The following is an 11,384-nucleotide window of genomic DNA, read 5'->3' as shown; positions in this document are numbered from 1 at the left end:
TTATCTGGGGAGTACACTTACTGAAATATAGATTTTAAAATGTGATTACACATTTTTTAAGTTTGCTAATTTAATCGTGAAAGGTTAAATATCCTAATGTATTTGCATAGGTTATCTTGTGGAATCAAGAAAACAAACACAGATTTTTCGATTTTCAGATGGTTTTATAGTTTTAATCATCAATCATGAGTTTGCGCATTAAGCAAATGAAATTCCTTGTTGGCCCACTTTTGTAATATATGTGCTTTCATTTGATGACCTGAAATTGCTCTGCATTTTATGCAGTTTAAATAGAATATATTCTGGATATAAGCACACCTAATATCACTGTTCGATTAGAAGCAACACATGCATACAGTTGAGGGGGTGGGGGGGGAAGGGAAATTCTGATATAATCACATGCCTGATATAAGCACAGCTGGCCTTACTTTCAAAGGGTGTTCTTATATTCAGCTTATACCATACATGCTGAGTATAGGTTTTATAATTAAATGTAAGTGGCGTCGACCATACCATTCACACGCACACGCGTTGGTGTGCATGCCATGCACATGCTTTTGTGTGTATGAGGTGTATTCACGTCTGTGTGTGTTGCTCGCTCGCAGGAGAACCCCAGCGCACTGACCCCCGTGCAGCGCGTGTACCGGCCGTCGGACAACGCTCTGTCCATGCCGCAGCAAAGGCCCTACCCGCTCATAGCTGAGCACGTGGTGGAGAAACTGATGGAGGAAGGGCTGGCTCGGCTGGCTGGAACACAGATTGTCGTGCGGCCAGAGAAACTGTGCAACGTCCCAGCCGGAGACGCCATCGGTGAGTGAGCGTGGCGTGGGGCTGATGGAAAAATCTGGACATGCACCGCTGGTCAGCTGACAGTCGTCTTGGACCTTGTTTATTTAATTGCTTAAATGTTCTGTTGTGTGCGCTGGTACAGGTACATGTTGTGCTCCAGGATCGACATCTCAAACAACGGCCATTCCATGTTGCACGGATAGATTAATTAGTGAAACTTGGCAGTGGAGTTTCCTCCAGAGATGTTTCTGCAGCGTGTCTCACAACGAGAACCGTTCCTTGCAGTCGAACGTGGCCCTCGATCCTCACGGCTGTGATGGAATATCTGCACATGGTATAGCCGGTGTGTCCCTGAGCCTCTCCACAGATTGAGTGCAGATGCTTTCGGTTGCCACTAGACTACAATGGACCCCGTGCCAGCATTGAGAAGAACGTTGCGTCCAAACGTGACATCAGTTGTCAGAATCGTGGAAATAATATAGTGGAGTTTGGCGAGATGTGTCGAGTGGTGCCTGCGTTGAATTTTTAACGACATATACACTTTGACGCCGATATTGTGCCACCAAAAATATTTGACATCCCTGCATGGCAGTGTGCTCCAGTGTCTGGGCCGTATACATTGTGATTTCAGCAAGGTGGATTGGATTTGATTGGGAGATTTTTTGGCAAATGTTAGCCACTGAAATGAACTCGTTTGTGAGTGTGCCAAGAGTAACATGGTAACAGAAATAACTGTTGCGTTTTGGCCTGAACTTATCCTGATGTTGAGGAGCATGCCAGCATTTGGCAAAACACTGCCAGCCTTTACATGGTCAGACGAATCTCGAGGAACTTAATCATGTATAAGTTATAACATATCTTGTGATAATTTTACCTTATTTTTATTTTGGAAATTAATCAAAAGTAAATTAATTAAAACTCTTGCAATGAATCCAGTGATGTGAACAAATGATCCAAATGGACAAAAATTTGCAACACTTTCCCAAGGTTCATCTTCTTGGTTCTTTCGGTAAAGTCACGTAGAAGGGAAATAATAAAGTAATAAAAATAAAACATAATAAAATAATATAAGAGAATATATTTTTTTAAATTTCCCTTCTACGTGACTTTACCGAAAGAACCAAGATGATGAATCCCTGCAGTCACGAAAGCTTTAAATCGAAATTTTTCCCAAGGTTGTAATGATCCTGGGTCCCCTCTCCCCCCCAACTTCTTTCACCAACCTTCACTGATCAGCATGGTGAAGTATGGTCAAACAGCTATTATTTACTAACACGACGTGGCCTGCATCCATCAGTGGATTGCCAAATGGCTGTAAGATTTTTATATGTATATGAGAAAAAGTCACATTCCTCAGTGTATACTGAAGGCTTGTGGAAGTGCCAGGAACTGCCTTAGCTTAATCCTGCAGCTTTAACAGCTATTATTGCCTTGGCAATCTGTAAATGGTCCTTGCTACAGTGGAGAGGGTGCATTTGGTATGCGGTGTAATAGAGGAGATCATGGAGATGAGGCTCTGCTGGCAGAAAGCCATTGGCTACTCATCATTGGCACCAGCTTCAGCGGGGCATATTTTCTTAACGCCCAGTCGTGTTTGGAGAATCGCGCGTGCAGACGGCCCTAGCATGTCTCCATTGTGTGTGGATGTCATCGTGTGGCTTAGTTTCCTCTAAACTGGTCTGTTTTGGGTTATCCCACAATAGTGCTGCATATTAAACCCCATGTTTATAACAATCCCGCCTGCCGCCCCTTCAACCATTTGTTTTCAGTTTTCCCCTTTGAGCCTTTTTCTTAACATTATTGTTGGTCGTAAGAATGGTAGTTATGTCATTGGCATCGAATTCAAATTTAAAATTGCCAGTTGTATTTGTGCTTGATGATTTCAGTCTCTTGCCATATTTATGTTCAATACAAAGGCAATACACATGTTATGTTTATCATGCTGTTAGTCCATGCAAAGTGACACAGTACATTTATAGATGTTTTAAAATTATTATAAAGAAGTGTAATTTAAAGTTGTAATAGAGCATCAAGCTTGACTTAAAGCTTTCGTGACTGCAGTAATTCATATTCTTTGGGTCTTTCCGAAAGACCCAAATAATATGTAATAATGTGTAATAGAACAAAGAATATGTAATCGAGCATATTTACAATTTAGACTTTTTCACAAGTGTGTGTGTGTGTCATGTCACTCTAAAGCTGATATTTGTAGCGAAAAATGTCCAGATAGGCCAGTAAACTCCCCCTGTTTGGCTATGTGGGATAGATGAATATTAACTGCATGGGCTAGAGCTAATGCAATTGCATCTAAGTTCAAAGTTCGTCTCGTTGAAGTAATGGCGCCATTGACCCGTCTCAGGGATATCATTAACAAGTATTTGTGCTTTTTGTGGATGTTAACAGTTTAGTTGCGTTGTTGGCATGAGTATACCATTCTTCATGTTAACAGCATGTGTATAGACAATTACCTGTGTAGGCTGTGGTGGCACATGAGGGAATTTCGTTGTCGGAATCACAGAGGCTGACCTTTGTTTCATCGTTGCTAATTTTAACACATGACAACAGACACTCATTGTGGGCCAAGTAAGCCTAGGGGTGACCCAGTCCTGGTTCAGATACAATTTTTAAATGGTGTGCACGGGCAGGAATCAAACCTCGGGTGATTTGGATCTGATGCCCTCTACAAACATTCACACGTACACCAATTCTCATTCGTGCACACTCATATATGAACCTATAACTAAGGCTACATTAACACCCGCTGTTAATGGAGCAAAAACGCTTATATTGGTCATACCAGGCATGGATTCGCTGGAAAAAAAAAATCAGGATGGAATGTCACGAATTTCTCCATATATTGCTGCCTAAATCATAAACCTTCGACTTTGTCTTGCAGTGTCCATGGACTATGGGCCTGCTACCCACGCATTGGCCAACAGTGCTCGGCGCCTGGAGGTGGTTAGAAACTGCGTCACTTTCATCTTTGAAAACAAACTCCTCGACGCAAAAAAGGTGCTTTGAAAGTTTGTATTGATATCGCTTGCATCCAGCATCAGCTGTAATATTATCCCGGTCTCTTAATGCATGTGCAATTTGTGTTATGTAAAATGGTCAGCATTCCTAAAACATACTTTTGTATGTTTAGAAAATGCTGATATGTTTATTGCAGTTTGCCAGGATGTACACAGCTGTAATGCATCGTCTCATTAGCATTGCAGTGTTGGCGGCAGCCCGAGTTCAAATGTCATTTCAGATAAGATATACGAAGAAATGTACATGATACAAATATAACACCACAACTTGTATGCGAGTTTGTGACAATTTGTACGGAGTATTTTCTGTTGTTTTCTGTTTGCTCTGCTGGCTACTTTCTTGCATTCTGCATCCATGCAGTGCAGTCTGTGCTGGCTTGTAATGACTTGGCAGTTCGGTGTGATTAGTTAGTAATATTGTACGAGCTTAGCTTCAAATAGTACATGGAAGTTGCTTTTTGTAGGTGTCCACTTTCAAATGTGTTCACAACTGCTGTGTCATTCCACTATCAGTTGCTGCCATACTTTCATCCACTTGAATGACGATAGTTTGTTAGGGCAGGAGGGCGTACGAGGATTAGGCAACTACATGGTGAGACATGCGAGAATGTGTCCGTAACCTTTTATCAATGCTCGTTTATCAGAAGTCGCCGGCAGTATGTGGTTTGTGTTTTCCCCACTTCTCTGCTGTGTTTTGACGCTAATTTGTTTTGCTAGAAAGGCAGACATGCAGTTGTTTTTGGCCAGATAGTGGCAGACTCATAGCATGTAAAAATGTGATAAACATTCATATTGCTATGGTGCACTGTGTACACTTATAAAATGCCCAGACTCCCTCCAGTATCCCAAATATGCTCAATGCTCAACATTTTGGTTGTGTAGGGCTGGCTGGAGAACACAGTAATCTATTTCATATGTTGTTGTTTTTTTCAACATGTCAGGCAATGCGGATCAGAAGTTTGATTGAAGTTGCTTAATTTTGTGAAGTTTTAAGATGTCTCAAATTTTATTTCACGCTCTTCATATTTTTGACATTCCAACAGAAGCAATGATCATCCAAAGTTTATAAACGGAAGCTTAACTTGTCTAAATTCACAACAAATGTAGACTCATGGTGCTTTTACATAAAGCAACGTGCATATTTCCTTCTTTTACACATCGTTTCAGAACAGCAAAACATTGTATTGCTGAATTGATTCCACAAGATCAAGCAATATATTGCGACCTATCTAATATCCTTTTAAGTCAGCCTAGTGCAGCGTGCACAAGCTGATATAATGTGTGTTGTCTAGTACTCACATTATACTGGTAGGAACCTCCTGGTTACACCAGCCCACAGGGGATTATTGTGTCCGTCCATCGTGCAGAGAGGGGCTGGGTGGGGAGGGGCTTTTCATAAATACTATTCCTATTAACGTTGCATAATCGTGTGCACAAATATATTCCCGTCTTTATTCTGCCAAATAACGCATTCAACTGAGAAATGTAGCATTGAAATTATGTTTTACTATAGTCTTCACTAACTTTCTATTTTACAATTAGTCTAAATCTGAATGACTTTACATAATAAACAATTCAATATGCTTAAAGTAAGTTTGATATCTAAGCTTCCTTTTCTCTCTCTCTCACCTAAGCCCTCTTTGAATTTCACCCCCACCCCCTCGCCCATTACGGCCTCCCCCCTCCTCCCACCTCTCGGATCTATACAATGCCTCGTCACAACGGCACGCTTCTCTCTCGCACCTGAAGACGATTGCTTATTGTTGCGATCCAACCGTCGTGATCTATTATTTATTTTCCTATCTATGCGACTTTACCAAAAGAACCAAAGAGTTTGCTTAAAGTAATTGTTTTTATCAACTTGTACAACATTGGAATGGTTTACACCTTACATAATAATGGACATTGATTTAAGTTGTGATATTTGGACCCAAAGTTCTTGCCTTTGCCTAGAGTGGCCCACTTGATAACCAGCAATATATATTTGGTCTGCCTAGGGTTTCTTTGTATTGGTTCCTTTGAAGTAATCTAATTAATGTTTATCTTTCTACTGTAGTGAACATAGAACTTGAACAATTAAAAAGTCAGCTGTTGGGCTGCATTTATTTTCCATTATAATCCCCACAAATAGAAATATACAAATCCTTTGGAGAAATAGTCTTTTGTCATGAGGGCCAGCGGTATCTTCTCTTTTTCTAACGATCCTCATTTTGAAAACATCATCATTGTCCAGTCCTTTAACACATGTGCATAGGTCGCCGTTAGGATCATTGAGCCCGCAGGCTCGTCAAGGGGGCATAAACCATCACGCGAACTCCGGTCATTCTTGCAGCTCCTTTTGGCTAGCCTTCGAACAAATACGGTCATTGCATCGCGCACTGTCAGTTGCACTTCTGCAGCAGTCTGGAACGCTCTTGTTTCCGATATTAGGAAGCCACTGGAGCTATGCACTTTTAAATCTAGATTGAAAACTAATTTCCTGGGAACTTTTTTGTTGTTTTGTTTGTTGTCCTTCCCCCGCACCTCTGATTAGCACGGTTTGGCTACGTACTGTGCGAAAGAAGTTTAACACGCATACATGAAAATACACTGAGTGCCGATTCACTGGTCTTCTCCTCTTGATCCCCATGCGCCTTGCGTGTTAGACACTGCCAGCTGTGCTGCGTGCGCTCAAGGGGCGTGCAGCCCGCCACTGCCTCATGCAAGAGCTCGGCATGTATGCTCAGCAAAATCGAGCTGTGCTGGACCACCAGCAGTTCGAGTACGTCATCCGCATGATGAACTCAGCTCTGCAGGTACGTGCCTGCCCGCACGGCACATGGCAGCCTCTGCCACTACGTCCGGTGCCAAACGGCGCCACAGGAATGTTTGCGAACACACTCGGTAAAGTTTGCGAAGCCAGGATTTTTGCTTGACGTTAGTATTCCCTTCCACGTCTTACTCGGGCACTTGTTTTGGGTTTTTGCTCTTTAATTGCGCTATTAAAACGGGACACGTGACATATACGTAGATTATGATCACAATGAGCACTTATCGTATTGCACAGTTTCTTGTTTCTGCCACTCTTGCCAATCTGTCTGTCTTGCTGTCTCTCCGTGTTGCAGTTGCCAAGTGTTACGCAGTAGGTATTAAATGTGTGCCTGTATGTCCTTTCAGGACTGCTCAACATTGGATGAACACAGCGTTGCTTCGGCACTGTTACCTCTTGTGACCACCTTCTGTCGGGTAAGCCGAGTGCACTCCTCATGTCGTGCTTCATATGTGAACAGGATGTTCCAGTTTACACTTTTCTCAGACAAGAATGGAGGAAATGCATCACAGAACATGATTTTTGTCTGTTTACAAATAAAAACTACCTTTACGTTAATATCATACTGGCAGCTGATGCAATTTCGAAAACATTTACTCATCCAAAGCCTCTGTTGCATCATTTTGTTGGTAGCCAAACAACTCGTGAAGCCTTTGCACGTGTCGCCAAATAGCATAGTGGCCAGCTTATGCTGCTTGAGGTCCCACAGGCACCTTGTACTGTTGTGTGGTATTACTAAAGATTTAATCATGAAATGTCACCTGTTATCAAATTTCACATTGGAATGATGAACCTGGAACTCAATTCAATAAAAGTCCCCTGTTATTATCCTGGTCCTCTTTGATAAGATATATGTTTTCTTAGTGGTCACCTATTTACATTTTTTTTTAAAATTAAATTCCCAACTTGTACTGGTGCGACAATAACATTTGAATCAATATATCATCTAAATGCGACCCTCATCTCAATATACTGTGCAGAATATTGGGACGTACTTATTTACTTATTTTATATAGAGAGACAGTCAGTCATAAGCAGTCCCAAGCCCAGACTTGAATATGGGGAGTGAGTTGACAGGGAGTGAAGGGAGTTCTAGACTTTGGGGGGGGGGGGGGGGTGGGCGGGGGGGTCAGTATAGGTGAATATATGGCCTATTGAGCAAAGGGTTAAGTGAGGGCTTTTACAGAAAGTCTCGGTTATTGGAGCAAGAGAGCGCGTGAGAGTGTGATAGAGTGATACGAGAGGGGAGATGTAGGCATGGGCACGTCCATGGAAGATCTTGAAGACCATGATTGATATTTAAATTGAACTAGCATTGCACTGAGAGCCAGTTGAGCTATTTGAGCAGCCGGGCGATGTGGTCACATTTTTGGTCATCTTGAGTTTGAAGATCATGGATTTTTGGAACCTTGTGATACATCTTAGCAGGTCAGAAAGGAGAGAGTTACACAATAGTCGAGTCGCGATGCAATGATGGCATGGGATAAGGGTCTCAGCACCAGCTATGGTAAGGAAGTTGCTAATGCTGGAGATTTTGTGGAGATGCAGTTTAGAGTTTCTATTGCGTTGAGATATGTGGTAAGAACGAGAGCTTGGGTTCAATTACAACTAAATGCTTTTGCACACTTTTTTCCAGTGTGATATCAGAGTTTACGGGGTGCATGTTAAAACTTGTATGACTGTAGTTCAGTCAACTTTACTCCGTTTAGCTAGCTTTGGGAAAATAAGCTAAAAACACTGGCCTGGTGAAAAAAGCCATATTTTATTACAGTTGCGTTGACTGTCATTACGTAAATCTGCTCATCATATAAATATAAACACTGCACGTAATTCATTTAGTTTGGGTTGTCACAAGGGCAAGCAGTCGGGGACAACAAGACTGTTGTGCACAGGCCATAGATGCAGTGTATTTTGAGTAGATGGAAAATACATACTCCTCTGCCAGACTCTGAGCGTCGATATAATCAGTGTGGAATACATTTACCGCGAGAGTATTTTGAACCTCATTGTCTCAATTAACTCTGTTTGTGGCAGCCAAGGTATCATGACAAATGTGTTGTTCCAGTCTCTTCATCCGATTTGAACTGAAAAACAATATCCCAGGTTCATTAGGTTGTGTGTGTGCACGTCACAGCATCGTAACAGAACAAAGCGCGCGTCACATTCCAGCCAGCTGCGCGCTGCGGCCTTGACACGCCAATGCATCAAACAATACTTGTTGGCTTCTTCATGGTTTCAGTCTTGTATAGGGATTTTCTTGAACACTTCGGTTTATATGAGCTATAAAGCACAGGCCTGCATTCCCAGCCAGTGGAAACTAATGACATTAAAAGTAAAAAAAAAAATCTAAATGCTGTTGACATACAGGCAGACTTAATTGAGCATGGTTAACCAAACAGAATACATACAAGCCAATATCAGCACCGTGGTTGATGTTGCAACATCTGTGATGTGTTTATGGAGAATAACTTGACTTTGGTCATTTTTCCTTATGACAAACGGTTGAATTCAAAATATGAATGTTGGCGTTGTGGCCAAAATACCTTAGGTAAAAACGTGGCAGGAAGGTCATGGTAGTACAGCAGCGTGATGGATTGCTCGCAGTGATTTTGATAATAAGTTTCTCATTTTGGAAGTGTTCCCATTGTACATTTTCCACCCAAGGAACAAACAACTACAATGCTGCACCCTCAAGAACAATTCACCTGTTTGTCTTTTATGGCATAGGAAAATGGAAAAAGGAAAACACACATTTTGTATCATCCTAGCCTGCCATCTGCTGGCAATGAAATGTATAATTTGTGAAAATAATTTACTTAACTAATTATTAACATACGTGTGTATATTGTACATTCTTTTCAAAAGAATCTTGAGTTTATTTTATTATGTGCATTATAATATTGGACAAGCTTCGGGGACAAGCTGAGGTGCATTAGTGTAGTGTTTTTGTTGGGACTAACTCTCACCACCATGCGCATGGCTTCTCTTTTCTCATCAGAAACTCTGTCAAGGCGTTACACAGTTTGCGTACACGTGCGTTCAGGAGCATCCCGTTTGGACCAGCCAACAGTTCTGGGAGGCCACCTTTTACGACGATGTGCAGAAGCACATCCAGTCTCTGTATCTCTCCATGAATGACGGCAGTCCTGTGCACCGGCAGGTGAGTGAGAGAGGCTTCACTTTAAAACATTCTTTGTGCTCCTTTTATAAACTCGTGGAAATTGTGACCTGAGGCTGGACCAAAAAAAGGTGACAGAAAAAGAAGGGAATCCTGTATTGTGCAAATATGTTTGTTTTGGCTAGCACTAGAAATTGTTTTGCCAAATAAAATAGTGCATTAATCAAGTTGACAAGAAACTGCAAATCTACACAGGCATTAAGATAAATTAAAATTGCTCAAATTATTTGCTGTCTTCATTGACCAATCAACTCTTTGTTCTTGCCTATCCCTAACATAAAATGAGTCTTGATGTCTTTTTAGTGTTCAAATAATCTCTTTTTTTTTCAATGTCACTGGAAATAGTAAGCTGCACACTGCAGCCCCTTGTCTCCATAGGATTCAAATTCCAATCCGCTTCTAGTCGATACTGGCAAAACCTCTTACGCTTGAACATTGACAATATGTATGGGCTTCGTGGAAGTTGTAGTCATTCTTTACTGTTTTTATTGTACGAGTACTATACTTACTGTTCCATTCTTTTATGAAAAAAAGTCTTAATTTCCAGCGGAACGTCTTATATTTTGGCTCAGCACTTTGACACAAGGCAGATGGTTACGTGCTTAAAAAACTTCTGTCCTCCCTCTCAATGCTATCATTCCTTTATTCCCGATAGATGCGTTGTACTTTCATGTTTACGTCCCTCTGTAGTCCGCTATCTTGCTTTTCCATAGGGTTAGCCTACCCCCTGGTGTGGAGGGATAAACCCCCGCTTGCATTGCAGCACAACAATGAGTGATGATGGTTAAAACAAGGGAATGTCGCTTTTTAATAAATCTCTTACTCCCCAGATCTTGGCCTGCCTCTGCTGTCGTTGATATTTCCTGTTTCAGAGTCAAACAAGGCAGTTTTTTGCTAAATACATACAAAAGTAATAAGTAAGCCTACTGTATTTCTTGATTTATGTTATCAAATATAAATGTATTTCCTACGTCCTTAAATATTTTAATTTGAGGTTAAATTCATGGCAAAAAAAAAATCCAACATGCGCTGTCCACAGACAGACACCATACTTGTTGTGTGTGTTTTTTTTTACAAAGGGTCACGCTGTGTCTGTCGTTTTTGCCTTGATTCATGGCTTTTAGACATCAGGGGTTCCTGACAAAACCCCGATGGAGATAGCGGCAGAGCAGTTGCGGCTGTGGCCAACGCTCGAGGAGGAGAAGCGGCAAGACCTGATATCCAGCGAAGAGGGAATCGTGTACAGCCAGGCCATCCACTACGCCAACCGAATGGTCTACCTATTGGTGCCTCTTGACTCCAGCAAAAACCGTCTACTTCTCAAGCCAGGCCTGGGCGATGGGGAGAGCGTCTCCAATAGTTTCCTGACCAATAGGTACAGTTTACAAGTGTTCATATTGATAAAAACACTGTGCATGGAATGTGGTATTTGAATCAAACTGTGCTCTTGAGATTGTGGGAGTTGGGATTTCAGTGCCAATATACTGTGTTCGGAGTCAAAAGTCATCTGGCTGTGTTAATGTAAAAAGAACATGTGCCCAGACATGATACGAGAGAGTCATACAAATCCCTTTGC

The 11,384-nt window shown here is 41.6% G+C and overlaps 1 protein-coding gene across 9 annotated transcripts in view; it reads left to right on the top strand.

Annotated features, from left to right (window-relative positions):
• SBF1 (SET binding factor 1) overlaps positions 1-11,384 on the top strand; it is a 93,647-nt gene that overhangs the window by 58,923 nt on the left and 23,340 nt on the right. For all 9 annotated transcript variants that reach the window (XM_061564403.1, XM_061564401.1, XM_061564407.1 and 6 more), the window contains 6 exons: positions 606-810; positions 3,686-3,801; positions 6,467-6,616; positions 6,978-7,046; positions 9,629-9,790; positions 10,933-11,183. In XM_061564403.1, the coding sequence (XP_061420387.1) occupies positions 606-810; positions 3,686-3,801; positions 6,467-6,616; positions 6,978-7,046; positions 9,629-9,790; positions 10,933-11,183 (953 nt within the window). The remainder of the gene's footprint in view (positions 1-605; positions 811-3,685; positions 3,802-6,466; positions 6,617-6,977; positions 7,047-9,628; positions 9,791-10,932; positions 11,184-11,384) is intronic.

Source organism: Lethenteron reissneri, chromosome 33 (assembly GCF_015708825.2).
Source record: "Lethenteron reissneri isolate LAM-NWPU_2019-01 chromosome 33, ASM1570882v1, whole genome shotgun sequence".
NCBI classification, from domain to species: Eukaryota; Metazoa; Chordata; class Hyperoartia; order Petromyzontiformes; family Petromyzontidae; genus Lethenteron; species Lethenteron reissneri.
Note: the sequence above shows the minus strand (reverse complement) of the source record. Positions and strands in the feature narration are given on the sequence as shown.